The sequence below is a fragment of the Conger conger genome, chromosome 9, assembly GCF_963514075.1.
Source record: "Conger conger chromosome 9, fConCon1.1, whole genome shotgun sequence".
Taxonomy (NCBI): domain Eukaryota; kingdom Metazoa; phylum Chordata; class Actinopteri; order Anguilliformes; family Congridae; genus Conger; species Conger conger.
Window position 1 is genome coordinate 1645236 of NC_083768.1, and position 21559 is coordinate 1666794.

General features: G+C 48.6%; 1 protein-coding gene across 1 annotated transcript in view; it reads left to right on the top strand.

Annotated features, from left to right (window-relative positions):
* LOC133136633 (zinc finger E-box-binding homeobox 1-like) overlaps window positions 1-15852 on the top strand; it is a 23647-nt gene extending 7795 nt beyond the window's left edge. Inside the window, exons 4-9 of the mRNA XM_061254271.1 lie at window positions 1-62; window positions 4682-4787; window positions 6558-8572; window positions 14237-14408; window positions 14795-15705; window positions 15793-15852. The exon at window positions 1-62 is cut by the window's left edge and continues 141 nt beyond it. Coding sequence (XP_061110255.1) covers window positions 33-62; window positions 4682-4787; window positions 6558-8572; window positions 14237-14408; window positions 14795-15705; window positions 15793-15852 — 3294 coding nt within the window. The 5' untranslated portion in view covers window positions 1-32. The remainder of the gene's footprint in view (window positions 63-4681; window positions 4788-6557; window positions 8573-14236; window positions 14409-14794; window positions 15706-15792) is intronic.
* Window positions 15853-21559: the final 5707 nt, after the last annotated feature.

Genomic DNA, 21559 nt, shown 5'->3' on the forward strand with positions numbered 1-21559 from the left:
CCTTCGCCCACCGCACGCAGCTCGACCGCCACATGACCGCACACAAGGCCGGCCGGGAGCAGGTACTGCACCGCAGCCAGAACCAGAAACAAAGCCAGAAACAACCAGAACCAGAAACAAAACCAGAAACAGAACCAGAAACAAAACCAGAACCAAAACCAGGACCAGAAACAGAACCAGAAACAAAACCAGAAACAGAACCAGAAACAAAACCAGAAACAAAACCAGAACCAGAAACAGAAACAAAACCAGAAACAGAACCAGAAACAAAACCAGAAACAGAAACAAAACCAGAGCCAGAAACAAAACCAGAAACAGAACCAAGACCAGGACCAGAAACAACCAAAACCAGAAACAGAACCAAAACCAGAAATCGAAAGAGAACCAGGGAAGCGTAAAAGCTGGAACCAGAATCAGAATTAGAAACACAACCACAGCCAGAAAGAAAGGGTCTTGGATCTAATATACAATTGATTCTGATTTAAATACTTTTCTGTGCTATACTGATCTTATCTGGTGCAATTAGTAGTAGTAGGTACTTTATTGTCCCCGTGGGGAAATTAGTTTTCGGTAGAAAATCATTGTTGATGGTGTTACATAAAAACAGGCACAGCACATAGAGACAGACATATAACATCGACAGATCAGATCTGAAGTCCAAAATTAATAAAAATTATATAAAAAATAAATAAATAAATAAAACACGGTGCACTATAACAACTGCTGGTAGTTACGACATATATAACAAAATAAGAGTAGTGCTCTGGCTGGACCCGCTAGACAGAGTTAAACAAAATATAAATATAAAATATAAAATATAAATATAAAAAAATATATAAAATATGTGGGTTAGACCTTACCATTCAGGGATTTAATCACCTGTGGTATGAATGAATGTTTGGACCTGTTTTTTGAAAAGGCTGGCTGCCGGAACCTACGCCCAGAAGGTAACCGGTCGAAGGCTGTACACAGAAAGTGCTTGGGGTCAGAGATGATTTTTTCTGCTTTCTTGAGAGACCTAGTTCTGTAACTCTCTTCTAAGCTGGTCAGTTTAAAGCCCAGCAATTTGCCGGCACTGGTTACAGTTTTCCTCAGGGTTTTCTTCTGTGCTTCTGTTGCATTACCAAACCAGCAAATAAGGCCAAAAGTTAAAACACTCTCAACAAAGGCACTGTAAAACATCTTAAGCATGGTGAGATTGACATCAAATAAGGCTAACTTTTTAAGAAAGTAAAGCCTTTGCTGGCTCTTTTTGTTAATGGATTCCGTATATTTATCCCACTTCAGCTTATTATCTAAGACAACCCCGAGGTATTTATATTCCGTGACTGACTGTATAGGCTGTCCTCTAATACTAGTCAGACCGAATGTGGGCTCTTTCCTAAAATCAATAGACATCTCTTTTGTCTTAGAAGTGTTCAGGAGGAGATGTGAGTCCTCACACCATTTGATAAATGCCTCTAAAACAGGGCCATGCTCCTCCTCATCACCCTGAAGAAGGCTAACCAGTGCCGTATCGTCGGCAAACTTAACTAAAAATCTTCCAGGGAAGGAGCTGGTACAGCTATTTGTGTATAAAATAAACAACAAGGCAGATAAAACGCAGCCTTGAGGAGAGCCTATAAAAGTAGATATTTTATTGGACAGTGCAAGGCCCACTTTCACCTGCTGTACTCGCTGACTTAGAAAGTCCAGCAGCCAGAGAATCAGACCACCATCCAGGGAAAACTCATCCGCTAGTCTCTGGGCCAGGATATGAGGCTGAATCGTGTTGAAGGCGGAAGAAAAATCTACGAATAAAATTTTTACGTGCGTCTTTGGAGCCTCAAGATGTGAGTGGACAAGATGCAACAGGGTTAAAATCGCATCATCTACCCCCCTACTAGGCTGATAGGCAAATTGTAAGGCGTCCAGTGAATGTTGGGTATGTGATACTATATGCCTTTTAATTATTCTTTCAAAACATTTCATCACTAATGAAGTTAGTGCAGAGAAGACTGAAAAATAGAACTGAAAATGGGAGACAGTTGTTCTGCACAATATTTCAAAACGTTACCACAGATATTGTCTGGGCCTGGGCTTTTATGTGTATTACAGCTTCTGAACAGTTTGAAAACCTCTGACTGGTTGATGGCGATATTATGAGCTGTCATTAAGGAAGACTTAACCTGTTCAGTCTCAGCAGTGCTATCACATTCAAATCTAGAGAAAAATGTATTAAGCTGATTAGCCATGTCCTGCCCCTCTACACCCTCCAGTCCAGCGTGGAGCTTTCCTCTGCCCTTATGGGGAGCGCTAGTCATGGCTTTGATGCCCTGCCATGCATGTCTGGGGTTGCTCAGGGCCATATTGTCCTCGACTTTTTGCTTGTAAATGTTCTTGTCTATCTTAATTTGTCTCTTAATTTCCCTTTGTATGTCTCTCATGGCTGTCGCATCGTTTTGAGTGTGGGCCAGTTTCTTTTTATTTAAAAGGTGCTTCAGTTTTTTCGATACCCAGGGCTTATTATTAGAAAATGTCTTAAATGTATTAGTGGGTATCACTGAATCTACACAAAACTGTATATAGTCTGAAATCACGTCGGTCTGTTCGTTCAAGTCTGGACAGTTAAAAACCTCCCATGAGGTGCAGTCGAAACAGCCTTGCAGACAAGAGATGCTGTCCTCATTCCAGATCTTTACCGTCTTGACCTGGGGTTTCTCCCTCTTCAGGAGCCTCTGATATGCTGGTCGGAGGTACACCACATTGTGATCTGATGCCCCCAGTGGAGGCAGGGAGGAGGCAGAGTAGGCACCCTTTACAGTGCCATAACACATGTCCAGGATCTTGTTTTTTCTCGTGTGGCACTTCACATATTGATAATAAGTGCGTAGACTATTTCGCAAGGAGCAGTTATTAAAATCACCTAAAATAAATTTTGGAGCATCTGGAGACATGGTTTCAAGTTTCTGAGAGAGATTATAGATCGCCTCCGATGCTTTGGCAGTGTTTGCTTGGGGATGGATGTACACTACGGTGAAGAACAGTTGTGGAAACTCCCGAGGGAGATAGAATGGTCGGAGTGACACACAGAGCAGTTCGATGTTAGGAGTACAAAGACGTTCCCTTACCACTACTGATCCACACCATTCGTCCCGAATGAGGAGACACACACCACCGCCGCGTGACTTTCCTGTGACGCTGGAGTCCCGGTCCATTCTGTATGCGGTAAAACCGGCCGGCTCCGCCTGACTGGACGGGGCTTGACTATCCAACCACGTCTCCGTGATCGCCATCACACAGGCAGTCCGGTACTCGTGGAGGTGGCGGAGATTTGCTGTCAATTCATCTGTTTTCCCCCTCAGGGACCGGGCGTTGATCAGCAAGCAGGTGGGCAGGGGAAGTTTGTTCTTCATTCTTTTCAGTCTCTGTCTGATTCCGCCTTTCTTCCCCCGTTTTCGTTTGGATTGTGTGTGAAAGTGAGTCCGCAAAAAGCTCGGTATTGAGTCAACTTTTAGGTTAACCGGAGCTTTAGATTTACACTGTAGTAGGAAGTCTCTAGTGTATTGAATTGCAGCGCTGCCCGCAGCGTTACCGTGATTGAGTCCTTGAATAAAATAGGCGCTTAAAATCAGCAGGGCAAGTCCGATAATCCATGCAGGCAAAGCCATGATAATACACAACAGGTCGAGTCGTAAAAACTGCAGTAAAAGTGCATAACATACACGAAGGACGACAAAAGATGACAACACGCCAACATGAAAAACACCGCAGGTCGCCACAGTGCAGCGCCCCGGAAGTGAGAGCCAATTGAGCCAACATCAGGATCAGAAGGTGGGGCTTGTGCGTTTTGAGAGTATTTCTTAGGTTCCAATACACCAGACAAGCTCAGGAAAGCGCAGAAAAGCATTTGAATCCACAACAATTACGTATTTGACCCAGGTCTGATGAGAACACAAAACCAAAATCTGAACAAGAAACACACCCAGAATTGCCGCCAGATTCATAACTAGAAACACGACCAGGATTGTAACTGGAAACCCGATCAGAACCAGAATCTGAAATGGTAGCAGTGGAGAGGGGAGTGTGCTTGCGTCAGCCGTTTAACTGAAGTTTTCACCTGTCAGTAAGCTCTGGCATGGTATCTCCCTCACTCTCTGGGTGGGCAGATTGCCCTTTTAATTAAATTAGCAGGCAGTGAACGACCCTTCAGCAAGATGCTATTAGAGCCTGAATAATTGGCTGCATGGCCAGGAGAACTGTAAATTAATTTTTATGGATTTTTCTTTTTTTTTTGTATTACTATTGATCTCTGGTAAAATCAGAAATGTGTGCACTGGGCGGTATGTGGGGAGCTCCATTAGTGCTGCTAAATCACTTATGCAAATTCACAAGGATATAATGCGTTGGCTTCGCAGAGTTCTGACACGAGCTCTTTCAGAAACATGATGCCATACTAGGAGGCAGTGTGTGATGTTAGAGAATAGTCAGGACTCTCGTGATGTAGGAGGTTTGGTGAAAAGGCAGGACTGTCTCTCGTGATGTAGGAGGTTTGGTGAATAGTAGGACTCGTGATGTGAGGTTTGGTGAATAGTCAGGACTCTCGTGATGTGAGAGGTTTGGGGCATAGGCATGACTCTCTTGTGATGTAGGAGGTTGATTTGCTCGTTCATGTAGCCGTGTCTGTCCTCCTGTCTCTCAGCGGCACGTGACGCAGTCGGGGGGAAACCGAAAATTCAAGTGCAGCGAGTGCAGCAAGGCCTTCAAGTACAAACACCACCTGAAGGAGCACCTGCGCATCCACAGCGGTGAGCTCAAAATACAGTACCACTCAAAATACAGTACCCCACAGAATACAGTACCACCCAAAATACAGTACCACTCAAAATACAGTACCCCACAGAATACAGTACCACTCAAAATACAGTACCCCACAGAATACAGTACCACTCAAAATACTGTACCCCACAGAATACAGTACCACTCAAAATACAGTACCACTCAAAATACAGTACCCCACAGAATACAGTACCACTCAAAATACAGTACCCCGCAGAATACAGTACCACTCAAAATACAGTACTCCGCAGAATACAGTACCACTCAAAATACAGTACGCCACAGAATACAGTACCACTCAAAATACAGTACCCCACAGAATACAGTACCACTCAAAATACAGTACTCCACAGAATGCAGTACCACTCAAAATACAGTACCCCACAGAATACAGTACCACTCAAAATACAGTACCACTCAAAATACAGTACCCCACAGAATACAGTACCACCCAAAATACAGTACCACTCAAAATACAGTACCCCACAGAATACAGTACCACTCAAAATACAGTACCCCACAGAATACAGTACCACTCAAAATACTGTACCCCACAGAATACAGTACCACTCAAAATACAGTACCACTCAAAATACAGTACCCCACAGAATACAGTACCACTCAAAATACAGTACCCCGCAGAATACAGTACCACTCAAAATACAGTACTCTGCAGAATACAGTACCACTCAAAATACAGTACGCCACAGAATACAGTACCACTCAAAATACAGTACCCCACAGAATACAGTACCACTCAAAATACAGTACTCCACAGAATGCAGTACCACTCAAAATACAGTACCCCACAGAATACAGTACCACTCAAAATACAGTACCCCGCAGAATACAGTACCACTCAAAATACAGTACTCTGCAGAATACAGTACCACTCAAAATACAGTACTCTGCAGAATACAGTACCACTCAAAATACAGTACTCTGCAGAATACAGTACCACTCAAAATACAGTACCCCACAGAATACAGTACCACTCAAAATACAGTACCCCACAGAATACAGTACCACTCAAAATACAGTACTCCACAGAATACAGTACCACTCAAAATACAGTACCCCACAGAATACAGTACCACTCAAAATACAGTACCCCGCAGAATACAGTACCACTCAAAATACAGTACCCTGCAGAATACAGTACCACTCAAAATACAGTACCCCACAGAATACAGTACCACTCAAAATACAGTACTCTGCAGAATACAGTACCACTCAAAATACAGTACTCTGCAGAATACAGTACCACTCAAAATACAGTACCACTCAAAATACAGTACCCCACAGAATACAGTACCACTCAAAATACAGTACCCCACAGAATACAGTACCACTCAAAATACAGTACTCCACAGAATACAGTACCACTCAAAATACAGTACCCCACAGAATACAGTACCACTCAAAATACAGTACCCCACAGAATACAGTACCACTCAAAATACAGTACCCCACAGAATACAGTACCACTCAAAATACAGTACCCCACAGAATACAGTACCACTCAAAGTACAGTACCCCACTGAATACAGTACCACTCAAAATACAGTACCCCACAGAATACAGTACCACTCAAAATACAGTACCCCACATTGATTGTGTGGATGTGACCTGGTTGGTTGTGTGTAACTGGGTTGATTGTGTGTGTGTGACCTGGTTGGTTGTGTGTAACTGGGTTGGTTGTGTGTGTGTGACCGGGCTGGCTGTGTGTGGCTCCACAGGAGAGAAGCCGTACGAGTGCCCCCACTGTAAGAAGCGCTTCTCCCACTCGGGGTCCTACAGCTCCCACATCAGCAGTAAGAAGTGCGTGGGACCGCTGCCCATCAACGGCCGGCCCCGCCCCGGGGGGAAGGCCGAGCCCTGCCCGTCCCCCTGCCCCTCCCTGCCCTCCTCCCCTGCCCCCCCGGGCCGCACGCTGGCCCCCGCCGGGCGCACGCTGCCGCGCGAGAAGCCCGACCCGGGGAAGCCCCTGCAGGAGCAGCTGCCCGTCACGCAGATCAAAGCCGAGCCGCCGGAGTACGAGTACAAGCCCGTGGTCCTGGCCCCGCCCCCGAACGGCGTGTTCCACGGAGGCCCCTCCCTGCAGCCGGCCCCGGCCCCGGCCCTGGTGCAGGCTTTGGTCCTGCCCACCGTCGGGCTGGTCTCACCCATCAGCATCAACCTGGGCGACCTGCAGAGCGTGCTCAAGGTGGCGGTGGACGGCAACGTGCTCCGGCAGGTGCTGGAGAGCGCGCACCTCAACGCGTCCAAGGAGACGGGGGGCGGGGCCACGGCCACGCACTCAGTCATCTCCGCCATCAGTCTTCCCATCGTGGACCAGGACGGCACCACCAAGATCATCATCAACTACAGCCTGGAGCCCAGCCCAGTGCAAGCCGCCCAGCCCGCCACCAAAAAGCAGGCCCCGCCCCCTCCCAAAGCCCCAGTGGACTGCAAGGTGGACACACCCCCTGTGGAAGCCCCCGCCCCAAAGGAGGCGGAGTCGAACAAAGAGGCGGAGCTGGGCAGCGGGGAGGCGGGGTCAGGCAGCGGGGAGGCGGGGCCTGGCAGCGGGGAGGCGGGGTCAGGCAGCTGGAAGGCGGGGTCAGGCAGTGGGGAGGCGGGGTCAGGCAGCGGGGAGGCGGGGCCTGGCAGCGGGGAGGCGGAGCCTGGCAGCGGGGAGGCTGGGTCAGGCAGCGGGGAGGCGGGGTCAGGCAGTGGGGAGGGGATGGAGTCGGTGAGCGTGGAGAGGCGGGAAGGCGAGCAGACGTGTCTCCTGTGTGACGACTGTCCCGGGGGCCTGGACGCCCTCCACAAGCTCAAACACTCGAACCCCAAACCAGGGGCCCCCGCGACCGCCAACGGGGAGGGCCCCGAGGGCGAGGGGGCCCCCGACATCGCCGCCCTGCTGTCAGACGGCCCGGCGGGCCAGCCGGCGCTGAAGAGCCTGCTCTCGCTGCTGAAGGCCTACTTCGCCCTGAACGCCCAGCCCACGGCCCACGAGCTGGCCACCATCTCCCACTCCGTCAGCCTGCCGCCCGACGTGGTCAGCAAGTGGTTCCTCAAGATGCGCTCGGGGCAGAGTGCCGGGGGGGGCCAGGTCACTGTGGGGGGGCTGCCCCGCGCATCCCCGCCCCCGTCCGGTGACGAAGCCCCTCCCCCATCAGAGGGGGGCGGAGCCGGGTCAGAACCCCCCCGGGCAGAACCCGTGAGCCCGCTCCCCGCAACCGCCTCGCCCTCAGGGGACGCGCCGCCCGCGGACACTGCCCCGGCCCAGAGCGACTCCCAGGGCGACCCGCCCACCTCCCCCTCCCCTGCCCCCTCCCCGCTCAACCTGTCCGCCACCGGCCTTGTCATCGTGAAGTCTGAGGAAGAGGAGGGGGAGGAAGGGCAGGCGGAGCCGCTGGACCTGTCGCTGCCCAAGCCGGTGCAGGGCGAGGGGTCGGCCGTGGCCCCGTGCAGCGCGTACTCCGAGCAGGAGGAGCCCCTCAACCTCACCTGCGCCAAGAAAGAGCCCCCGCCCGCCCCGCTGCCCGGCAACACCATCTACGTCACCCCAAGTGCCAACCCCGTCAGCATCGTCACCACCCAGATCCCCACCCTCGTGGCCATCACCGAGCAGGGCCTGTCCTGCCTGCGCGCGGTCACCGCCAACAAACAGACCATCCTGATCCCCCAGCTCACCTACACCTACACCACCACTGCCCCTGCAGCCAGCAGCCCCAGAGACCCGCCACTGCCAGCCAGCGTCCTCCAGGTCAGTCCCATTTACCCTCCGGGTCAGTCCCATTTACCCTCCGGGTCAGTCCCATTTACCCTCCAGGTGCCTCCAGGTCAGTCCCATTTACCCTCCAGGTGCCTCCAGGTCAGTCCCATTTACCCTCCAGGTGCCTCCAGGTCAGTTCCATTTACCCTCCAGGTCAGTCCCATTTACCCTCCAGGTCAGTCCCATTTACCCTCCAGGTGCCTCCAGGTCAGTCCCATTTACCCTCCAGGTGCCTCCAGGTCAGTCCCATTTAGCCTCCAGGTGCCTCCAGGTCAGTCCCATTTATCCTGCAGGACCCTCCAGGTCAGTCCCATTTACCCTCCAGGTCAGATATAGGATGGAAAATTTCAACCTGATTGGGCAAATGGAGCAAAGGAGTCAAAGGCTTCTTGTAGTGCCACCTCCTGGCAAAAGATATAGTGCACCAGATTTTGCATGCATCCTCAGAAAAAAAACATTGGATATGTATATGGTTGGCATTTATATATATATATATATATATATATATATATATATATATATATTATTATGTATACCAACATTGGTGAGCATTAGAGATGTGTCAAGAAGCTTGGGATGTGACAAATCATCATTTTTGTAACCGGTTACCATCCCATTTTTTAAACGGTTAACCGGTTGACCGATATTGCTTATGGCCGCTAGGGGTCGTATTTTTTTATTTTTTACTTTTACTCGATTACTGAGAAATGTAGTTGCATTTCCAAACGTTATTTTGGCCCATCTCAATAGTTAAATGTCAGCATTGTCAAGTCCGATAATAGTAAGTCAGCCTAATTACCAAATTAAATATTTACATTTACATTGACATTGTGCAGTGTAACCTCACAGTTGCAGTAATCTGTTGTTAAATCCCTGTGGTTTACGTCCATGCTGGTCGATGTGTGATTTTTTTAAAATGCATCGGTTAAAATAATTCTTCATGTTTTCATCCCTCTTCTCTGTCTTCTGTTCTGCCTGATATACTTGATTGGCATGGAATCTGTAAATATGTTGCTGTTAACAACTACGCGGCTGTGCACTCAAAATTCCGTGGTCACGCAATATTTGTCTGATATAATATAACACCCGGTCTATTTTACCATAGGCGGCTAGTCTAATGACTTTAATGCCAATGCAGGTCTCTGTACAATTTGATATATTCTTATGTGACGCTAAACTTGCATTTTATATGCCAATGCATTTTATATGGCGTGGGACAACAATGGTGGTGAGATTGACGTGTCCATTTTTCGCTGAAAGGTGGGAATTTTCGGTTTTAATATCCGAAGATAAATAGCCTAATGATAATGTATTGCTTTATTTATTTGTATGTAGACAACGCACAGTGGAAAGCGAGGTTCGGTTTGCGGATAGTTTAAATTCGCGTGTCAACGAATAAACACGGATGAACAAACGCCATAGAATAAGCCGTGTGAACTAACAGCTACAGATTTAAAACACAGAAATGATTTGACAACTGTAGTACTATACCATCAAATTTCATGCGGTGTTTGCATACTTAACCCTCTGAAATGGCCGCAGATTGCTTGCTTGTACTACTGTAGCTTGTGGATTTCAATGTGAACAGCGTATTGTAATATTTTGTGCAATGATGTATTGCTTTGTTTATTTTTATGTAGATACAGACAGCATAGTGGAAATCTACGTTCAGTTTGCCGTAGTTTGAATTCGCGTGTCAACGAATAAACACGCACCACTGTGAACCTTAGGAAACGACATAGCGTTACAATTAGCCATAAGTTAACCAACAGCCACGCAAATTCTTTGATAACTGTAATACTGTAGCACTCAATTCCCTGTGGTGTTTGCATTTTAAACCCCCTGAAATGGCCAGATTGCTTGTTCAAACTACTGAAGCTAGTCGATTGCTAGTTTAGAACCGCAATAATATGCACGTGGTGCATATCATGGTGATGAACGTGCATTTATTTTAAACTGAGCTTACAATTTCACCTTCAGAAAAAAAATATCGGTTATCGGTTATCAATTTTTTATAACCGGTTACAAATAAGTTTCGGTTAATCGTTCACACCCCTTCAAGAACATGCCCACTAAACTGATTGGCATGTCACGGACAAACTGTTTGCAGCAGCTCTTTTCTGGGTAACTCTCTTGGCATGCTCTGTGTCGAATTTCATGGAGATGAGATCAACTTTGGAGAAGAAGCAAAGAATGTGTTTTAGAAAAAAATTTAAATGGCAGAACATTATGGCAGGTGCATATTAAATCAGGAATATAGTTGTTGAGCCAAGGAATCTGGGGTCATATCTGCCAAGATTTGTAGCTCCACGATTGATGGTTTTTGCTCCCCATTCTGTTTTAACAGAGAGGAATAATTAAAAAAAGAAAAAAAAACCAATAGGTTCCCAACAGCTTTGCTGCTTGGACCCGTAATAATAGATTGTGATTACTGTAACCCCACTAATGAGCAGGGCCAGTCATGCCACGCTCACCACACATCAGCTGCCATACACGGGGGGAATTATCATAAACAATGTTTGATTTTCACTTAAACATCATGATTTTAACACTAATCATACCTTTTTTTGTTGTTGTTCTTGAAGACTGTGAGTTAGGGTCCCATAAACCTGGCCGGGTGATATAGTGTATGGTTAGACCACAGTGATATAGTGTATGGTTAAACCACAGTGATATAGTGTATGGTTAGACCACAGTGATATAGTGTATGGTTAGACCACAGTGATATAGTGTATGGTTAGACCACAGTGATATAGTGTACGGTTAAACCACAGTGATATAGTGTACGGTTAGACCACAGTGATATAGTGTACGGTTAGACCACAGTGATATAGTGTACGGTTAGACCACAGTGATATAGTGTACGGTTAGACCACAGTGATATAGTGTACGGTTAGACCACAGTGATATAGTGTACGGTTAGACCACAGTGATATAGTGTATGGTTAGACCACAGTGATATAGTGTACGGTTAGACCACAGTGATATAGTGTATGGTTAGACCACAGTGATATAGTGTATGGTTAGACCACAGTGATATAGTGTACGGTTAAACCACAGTGATATAGTGTACGGTTAGACCACAGTGATATAGTGTACGGTTAGACCACAGTGATATAGTGTACGGTTAGACCACAGTGATATAGTGTACGGTTAGACCACAGTGATATAGTGTACGGTTAGACCACAGTGATATAGTGTACGGTTAGACCACAGTGATATAGTGTACGGTTAGACCACAGTGATATAGTGTACGGTTAGACCACAGTGATATAGTGTACGGTTAGACCACAGTGATATAGTGTATGGTTAGACCACAGTGATATAGTATGCCCTCACAGAAGTGTGGTTTGCTGCAGGGGCGACTGCATTGTGTTGAAGGGTGTCTAGGTCCATCAGACCCAGCCTCCCAGGGTCATACCAGCGTTCAGGCACAGACCCAGGGCTCAGGCACAGACCCAGGGCTCAGAGCAGCGTTCAGGCACAGACCCAGGGCTCAGAGCAGCGTTCAGGCACAGACCCAGTGTTCAGGCACAGACCCAGGGCTCAGAGCAGGGCTCAGGCACAGACTCAGTGTTCAGGCACAGACCCAGGGTTCAGAGCTGCGTTCAGGCACAGACCCAGGGCTCAGGCACAGACCCAGGGTTCAGAGCAGGGTTCAGGCACAGACCCAGGGCTCAGGCACAGACCCAGGGCTCAGGCACAGACCCAGGGCTCAGGCACAGACCCAGGGTTCAGAGCAGGGTTCAGGCACAGACCCAGGGCACAGACCCAGGGTTCAGGCACAGACCCAGGGTTCAGGCACAGACCCAGGGCTCAGGCACAGACCCAGGGTTCAGAGCAGGGTTCAGGCACAGACCCAGGGCACAGACCCAGGGCTCAGGCACAGACCCAGGGTTCAGAGCAGGGTTCAGGCACAGACCCAGGGCTCAGAGCAGGGTTCAGGCACAGACCCAGGGCTCAGAGCAGCGTTCAGGCACAGACCCAGGGCACAGACCCAGGGCTCAGGCACAGACCCAGGGTTCAGAGCAGGGTTCAGGCACAGACCCAGGGCTCAGAGCAGGGTTCAGGCACAGACCCAGGGCTCAGAGCAGGGTTCAGGCACAGACCCAGGGCTCAGAGCTGTGTTCAGGCACAGACCCAGGGCACAGACCCAGGGTTCAGGCACAGACCCAGGGCTCGGACACAGACCCAGGGCACAGACCCAGGGCACAGACCCAGGGCACAGAGCAGGGCTCAGGCACAGACCCAGGGCACAGAGCAGCGTTCAGGCACAGACCCAGGGCACAGAGCAGGGCTCAGGCACAGACCCAGGGCACAGAGCAGCGTTCAGGCACAGACCCAGGGCTCAGGCACAGACCCAGGGCTCAGGCACAGACCCAGGGCACAGACCCAGGGTTCAGGCACAGACCCAGGGCACAGACCCAGGGCTCAGAGCAGCGTTCAGGCACAGACCCAGGGCTCAGGTACAGACCCAGGGCTCAGAGCAGGGTTCAGGCACAGACCCAGGGCACAGACCCAGGGCTCAGGTACAGACCCAGGGCACAGAGCAGGGTTCAGGCACAGACCCAGGGCACAGACCCAGGGCTCAGGCACAGACCCAGGGCACAGAGCAGGGTTCCAGGCTGCTGGCCAGCCGAGCCCAGCTGTGGCTGCCAGGTTGAGCTCCGCCTGTTTAAACAGAGATTTTAAACATCTCCATATTTCACCCCGCGCTAAGAGGCCAAACTGGCTGGTCATGGGAACGCTGTGGTCGTCCCCAGCTCAGGCCTTTGATTGGCTGGCCAGGTGCAGCTCTGTCTGGGCACTCCGTGGTGGATGACATCAACCCTGGAAGTTTTTATTTTTAACTGGGGCTGCCAGTATTCAGCATGCCACATTCATCTGAAGAGGAAGTCACATCATGACGTAACTTCCTGTATGCGTGGCTCTGTCCAGAATTAGCCGTGTGAGAACGAAACTTCCTCCAGGTACTGTGGGTACTGGTGCCTGTGACTTTTGGACAAATCGTTGCAAGACCGCAGCTCATCTGAGATTGGGTGCTCTCTCGCGTCTCCGTGGTCAGCCATTTTGAGTCTTACAGCCTGAACATCAGGGCCTGCATTCAGAAGGAACCTCGGAGGAGGTGGGTTGATCCGAGATCAGGTTTCCCAGTTTTTATGAATCCAGCGTTTTCATGAGGAACTATCACAAAGATGCTTTACAGGAGTGGTAACCAGCCCTCAGGATCTACCATCCTGAAAGTCTTCATTTTAACCCTGATTTGGCACACCCGATAGCAGCTCAGTGAACTCTCTAGCTGTTGAATGAATGTTGCATTGCTTTGTTAGAGTTGGAGTGAAAACCTACAGGACAGTAGATCTCCAGGAGCAGGGTTGGGCAGCCCTGCTTCACAGGGTAACAGAAGGAGAATCGAGCCTGGCCTGAACCTCCAAAAAGCAGTGAGGTTAGCTTCCCGTTGGGGAGAAAAACATCCCAGGTGGGAAGAAATCTCGGGAGGACCCAGGCTGTATCCTCCTCTGGCCAGTTTAGCATGGACATAGAATGGGTTAGGGTTAGGGTTAATGTGTGCAACAGGGATCCATCGGAATGAAGGAAGACAGTGGAGCACGGACCACCATAGTATCATCAGAGTGATATCTCTGCCCCCCCCAGGACGAGAGGCTGGACACCAGCTCAGAGGGGCTGGAGGAGCAGAACGACTCGGACTCGACCCCCCCCAGGAAGAAGATGAGGAAGACGGAGAGCGGGATGTACGCCTGTGACCTCTGCGACAAGATCTTCCAGAAGAGCAGCTCCCTGCTGCGCCACAAGTACGAGCACACAGGTACGTACCACACCCCTACCCCACACCCCTACCCCACACCCCTACCCAACACCCCTACCCCACACCCTACCCCCTACCCCACACCCCTACCCAACACCCCTACACACACACACACCGTACCCAACACCCCTACACACACACCGTACCCAACACCCCTACCCAACACCCCTACCCCACCCCCTACCCAGCACCCCTACCCCACACCCTACCCAACACCCCTACCCCACACCCTACCCAACACCCCTACCCCACCCCCTACCCCACACCCCTACCCCACACCCTACCCAACACCCTTACAGGGATGTACCCAACACCCCTACACACTTTGGATGAGTGAGAGGTCGGGGTTGACTCTACCTGGTTACACACACTGAGCCCCCCTGCAGGTAAACGGCCTCACGAGTGTGGGATCTGCAGCAAGGCCTTCAAACACAAGCACCACCTGATCGAGCACACGCGGCTGCACTCCGGGGAGAAGCCCTACCAGTGCGACAAGTGCGGCAAGCGCTTCTCCCACTCCGGCTCCTACTCCCAGCACATGAACCATCGCTACTCCTACTGCAAGAAGGAGGCGCAGGGGCGGCAGGAGGGGGAGGGAGGGCCGGGGGCCCCGGGAGGCGCAGACACGCCCCCCCTCGCCCCCGACCAGGAGGAGGGCGACGCCCCCCCCTCCCAGCTGGACTCAGACGAGCGAGACGAGGAAGAGAGCGAGGAAGAGGAGGATGAGGAGGACGGAGTGAGCGAGGGAGAGATCCAGGTAGTGCGGGTCGGGGAAGGGGAGGACGACAGCGATGAGGAAGGGGAGGAGCTAGAACAGGAAGAGGAGGAGCTAGAGCAGGAAGAGGAGCTAGAGCAGGAAGGGGAGGTGCTAGAGCAGGAAGGGGAGGGGTTAGAACAGGAAGGGGACAATGAGGGGCTAAAAGAGGAAGGGGAGGGGCTAAAAGAGGAAGAGGAGGAGCTAGAACAGGAGGAGGAGGAGCTAGAACATGAGGAAGGGGAGGAGCTAGAACATGAGGAAGGGGAGGGGCTAGAGCAGGAGGACGAAGGGGAGGGGCTAGAGCAGGAAGAGGAGGCGCTAGAACAGGAAGAGGAGGGGCTAGATCAGGATGGGGAGGAGCTAGAGCAGGAAGGGGACATGGGGGAGCTAAAAGAGGAAGGGGAGGGGCTAAAAGAGGAAGCAGAAACAAGAGGAGAAGAGGAGTGTCAAGGCGAGGAGGTGCAGGAGGAGGTCGAGGAGGTACAGGGAGGTCCGGTGGAAGAGGAGGCCGTAGAGACTGAGGTCGCCATGGACAAGGAGGTTGCTACAGAGAGGGAGGTTGCCATGGAGACAGAGGAGGCCTTGGAGAAGGAGGAGAGGGGAGGTGAAAGCGGGGGGCTCCCGCAGACGGAGGGAGGCGCGGACATCAGGAGCAAGCAGCAGGGAGGCGCGACGGAGGAGGAATGAGGAGCGTCAGAAGGAGGAGCTGAACCGCGTTGAGTTTACTTCACACGCACGCAGACACTGTGTCAGTCCCACTGTGGATAAACCGGGGTGTGCCTCTAAAAACCTCACTTTTCCACGCAAGAAATTTTCAGTGTTAGAAACGGTTTGTATAAATACATAAAGTGTTACAAAAAAAAAAAATACTATATATACGAACTTTGAAAAAAAAACTAAACAACAAAAACAAACAAGAGTTGACAAAGTTTTAGATAATGTTTTATTACTAAAACATCCTGGTCACTTCTCAGTGTTACTAATCTAATCAGTGTCACTCATGTTTAGCCTTTTACGCTGTACAGCTGGGAGAGATTTCTATACCTTTTTATTGCCAATGAAGTTTTTTGCTAAAATCAGTATTTTATTAAGTTTAAAGAAAACCTCTGCACTACAGTATTCCTGGTTTACCTACGGATACCAACCTGCTTGTGTCCTCAGTATCCCCGCTCGATAGGCACCCTCCATGACATCAGCCGGCGTTAGCATAGCATTCGTTATGAATTGGATCGTTAGCCTTAATGAAGAATACGATACTCTCGGGCACTGACACCCTCGGTGGAGTTCTCCAATCAGGGACGATGGTGTCAAACCCCACGAGCCAGCATTCTGTCTTTACCCACCTCCATCCAGCCACCCACTCTGTCCCCTTCTGCAGTCCAGTGTTTCAGGCCTTAAGAGTACTCCACTCCCATCAACACCGCATCCACTACACTGTTTAGAAATGAGAGAGTAGGAGAGGGGGGTGAGAGAGAGAGGGGGGGTGAGAGAGAGAGGGGGGTGAGAGAGAGAGAGGTGGGGGTGAGAAAGAGGTGGGGTGAGAGAGGGAGAGAGGGGGGTGAAAGAGAGAGAGGTGGGGGTGAGAAAGAGGTGGGGTGAGAGGGAAAGAGAGGTGGGGGTGAGAAAGAGAGGGGGGGGTGAGAAAGAGGGTGGGAGAGAGAGAAAAAAAGCACCTTCAGACCCTTCAGACTGAAAGGATAGAGAACACTGTGGTGAGATGAAGCAGAGGAGTTGGTTTGGCTCAGAGCTCAGTGTTACAGGAGGGTGTTTAAACAGCATTTAGAGCTCAGTGTTACAGGTGGGCATTTAAACAGAGCATTTATAGCTCAGTGTTATAGGAGGGCGTTTAAACAGCATTTAGAGCTCAGTGTTACAGGAGGGTGTTTAAACAGCATTTAGAGCTCAGTGTTACAGGAGGGTGTTTAAACAGAGCATTTAGAGCTCAGTGTTACAGGAGGGTGTTTAAACAGCATTTAGAGCTCAGTGTTACAGGAGAGTGTTTAAACAGCATTTAGAGCTCAGTGTTACAGGCGGGTGTTTAAACAGTGTTTAGAGCTCAGTGTTACAGGAGGGTGTTTAAACAGCATTTAGAGCTCAGTGTTACAGGAGGGTGTTTAAACAGCATTTAGAGCTCAGTGTTACCGGAGGGCGTTTAAACAGCATTTAGAGCTCAGTGTTACAGGAGGGCGTTTAAACAGCATTTAGAGCTCAGTGTTACAGGAGGGCGTTTAAACAGCATTTAGAGCTCAGTGTTACAGGAGGGCGTTTAAACAGCATTTAGAGCTCAGTGTTATAGGAGGGCGTTTAAACAGCATTTAGAGCTCAGTGTTACAGGAGGGTGTTTAAACAGCATTTAGAGCTCAGTGTTACCGGAGGGCGTTTAAACAGCATTTAGAGCTCAGTGTTACAGGAGGGTGTTTAAACAGCATTCAGTCAGAGCTCAGTGTTACAGGCGGGTGTTTAAACAGCATTTAGAGCTCAGTGTTACAGGAGGGTGTTTAAACAGAGCATTTAGAGCTCAGTGTTACAGGAGGGTGTTTAAACAGCATTTAGAGCTCAGTGTTACAGGAGGGCGTTTAAACAGCATTTAGAGCTCAGTGTTACAGGAGGGCGTTTAAACAGCATTCAGTCAGAGCTCAGTGTTACAGGCGGGTGTTTAAACAGCATTTAGAGCTCAGTGTTACAGGAGGGTGTTTAAACAGAGCATTTAGAGCTCAGTGTTACAGTTGGGTGTTTAAACAGAGCATTTAGAGCTCAGTGTTACAGGCGGGTGTTTAAACAGCATTTAGAGCTCAGTGTTACAGGAGGGTGTTTAAACAGAGCATTTAGAGCTCAGTGTTACAGTTGGGTGTTTAAACAGAGCATTTATAGCTCAGTGTTACAGGAGGGTGTTTAAACAGAGCATTTCGAGCTCAGTGTTACAGGAGATTGTTTAAACAGCATTTAGAGCTCAGTGTGACAGGCGGGTGTTTAAACAGTGTTTAGAGCTCAGTGTTACAGGAGGGTGTTTAAACAGTGTTTAGAGCTCAGTGTTACAGGACGGGAGGGTGTTCAAACAGAGCATTCAGTGAGAGCTCAGTGTTTCAGGAGGGTGTTTAAACAGCATTCAGAGCTCAGTGTTACAGGAGGGTATTTAAACAGAGCATTCAGTGAGAGCTCAGTGTTTCAGGAGGGCGTTTAAACATAGTGTTCAGAGCTCAGTGTTACAGGAGGGGAGGGTGTTCAAATAGAGCATTCAGTGAGAGCTGTGTTTCAGGAGGGTGTTTAAACAGCATTCAGAGCTCAGTGTTTCAGGAGGGTGTTTAAACAGCATTCAGAGCTCAGTGTTACAGGCGGGTGTTTAAACAGCATTCAGAGCTCAGTGTTTCAGGAGGGTGTTTAAACAGCATTCAGAGCTCAGTGTTACAGGAGGGTGTTTAAACAGCATTCAGAGCTCAGTGTTACAGGAGGGTGTTTAAACAGCATTCAGAGCTCAGTGTTTCAGGAGGGTGTTTAAACAGCATTCAGTGAGAGCTCAGTGTTTCAGGAGGGTGTTTAAACAGCATTCAGTGAGAGCTCAGTGTTTCAGGAGGGTGTTTAAACAGCATTCAGTGAGAGCTCAGTGTTTCAGGAGGGTGTTTAAACAGCATTCAGAGCTCAGTGTTACAGGAGGGTGTTTAAACAGCATTCAGTGAGAGCTCAGTGTTTCAGGAGGGTGTTTAAACAGCATTCAGGGCTCAGTGTTACAGGAGGGTTTTAAACATAGTGTTCAGAGCTCAGTGTTACAGGAGGGGAGGGTGTTCAAACAGAGCATTCAGTGAGAGCTCAGTGTTTCAGGAGGGTGTTTAAACAGCATTCAGTCCCTGGCCTTATGCAAACCTGTGTGCTGGAAGAGCCATTTTCACCAGTGTTACTTTTATTTTACTAAGATGGCCACCACCAGTATTTGTGTTTTAAGGGTACATGTTAGCTAAGATTTGTCTGCCATTTTTAAATGATTTTATTTTATTTTTGTGTTTTTCTCTGTTTAGAGAAAATGAATGTTCAGTTATAGAATGAAGGAATTTTTACCGCTTTTTTTCCGGTCTTAGAAGGAATGGGGTTCCCCACGTTGCTGAAAACGGAAAAATTTGTGATAACCGCACCTGCACTTCCAGAAGCAAATGTTAGCGAATATGGTCCCAAAAGAATCACGTTTTACATGATTTTACCTGTCAGTATTATAATATTTCACAGTTTATTGGTTTGTTTTGTTTTTTTGTGGGAAAATAAATGTTTGTTCAGTGTCTCAACCAATGGCAGTATAGTTCCCGCCTCACCGAAATATGTTAGAAATCTTTTATATTTATGTGTCTTATTTTTATATTTCTTTATGGTTATTTATTACACAATGTAGTGTATAATACTGTAGTTTGTATTAATACAATAATATATTTTAGTATGAAAATAATTTGGAAGGAAAGTGAAGTGATCCCAAAGCTAGAGAAAGACCCAGAGATGCTCTTTAAAATATGATTATAATTCAGTTTCAAACATTTAAAAAACCAGGAAAGAGAAGTGGAACCCTTCCCTTTGCATCCATGATGAAGTGCGTTTCGCTTTTTTACATATGAAGCTGAATTTACTGAAGCCAGCTGAATTTGCTGAAGCCAGCTGAACTGTGTGGACAAGCATGTGTGTTTGCTGTTGTGTCAGTTGAAGGATCTTCCCCATAACAGTGCTGTCCTGTCCTTCTGCAGAGCCAAACCTGGATCCACACCCTGTTTTGTTTGTGCCAAGTCCTATTGTTTATGTCTGCACCAAGGCTGAAACCTTGTTTTTTAAGTCCTTGTTTGATTCAGTTTTTTACTGTTTTTTTTTTTTTTTTTCTGCATATGTTTTTTATGACTGGCCATCACAATAAAATACATCAACAAAGCAGCCCTGAGTTTAATATTTGTCTCTTGTTTTATGAATTACATGATGAACATGAGCATGGAAACAAGCGGCTTAATGCAGGTATGATGTCATCAGAAGGGTGAGATAAACGTCATCGCTGTCACAGCGGAGAGCGAAACGCATGAGCGCTTTCTATGAGTACTATGAGCCTGACAGGTAACACTAGCTCATCCTCAGTGCCTCTGTTCCCTAAAGGAGAGATACTCAAATCTAGCCCCCAAATCCACATCTGGTTTTCTTTTCTCCCGGTAATTAACTGAACAATTAGTGCTGCTGATTGGCCAGACTGTGTTCACGCCTGACTCCCAGGTAAAGGGAGGGTGGTCACACCTGACACCCAGGTAAAGGGAGGGTGAACACACCTGACTCCCAGGTAAAGGGAGGGTGAACACACCTGGGGGGGGGGGGGGGGGGGGGTAATAGTTCTCAGTCCTATTACCGCTCATTCATACAGATTCTTTAGAACAGGCACAGCCTTTCCGAATAAGATGGCGTAAAAGCGTTTCTTCGCAGATGTTTTTATGTGATCCGCAGTGCCATATCATTCACATTCATTTTTAAAAACACAGAAATAAAACACATGGAATTGGCGCTGCTGGGGCTCTTACGTCGTCTCTCCGACAGTATTATAGTCGATCCATCAGATTTTAAAAGCTTTTCAATCTCTTAAAATCCAGGTAGACCATTAAGGAGATTTCACTGCTGACAGTGAGCCAGGCCTGGGGTATGTGTCCCTGGGGAAATTTAGAGAAAAGCATTTTCATCCGAGAAACTCTGGAGCAGGGAACAGCACCGCCTCTAAATGCGTATTCTCAAACCTGATCGAGTTCCTCGCATCGTCTAATGCGCCCGTAAGACAGAGGAGTGTCTCTATTCCTGCTTTACGTTCTGAAAATTGGCTTTTTCTGGCCAAACCTATGGTTGAATAATATCCATCTTATTGGCATTGGACTGTGGCTTTATTTTGTGAACCTTTTTACACCTGCTGTCAATGTACAAAAACACAATCGAAAGACCTAAAGGAAAAAGTCCTAAATTAAATCCATCTCCTCTCTTCAGTGTTTTAAATTAGGTGCTTAAGAAATGTTTAAATTAATACTTAAGAGTATTATTTTATATATTTTAGTAGGGGGTCATGTTCTGATCACACGATCGCAGCTGTTCCCCAGCGACACCGATGCCATAGTAATCATGTGACCTTCTGCAAATACCAGCAGACACCCTACAGCCCTCAAGACCTTGAGTTGGACCCCCCTGATCTGGGCCCTGATCCACAAGGCAGGAGTACTGAGTAAAACCCAGAACCCTGCCAGATCAGGGACATGGACTGGATTAAAGCTCTTCTAAGTTTTACCCAGTGCAGTTATTCAGCTCCTGCTCTGTGAAATACCCCCCCTGGAGTACTGGGGAAGCCCTGCCACCCCACTGATCCCCCTCCACCCCACAGCCGGGGGTCCAGCCCCTCACACAGCTCTCT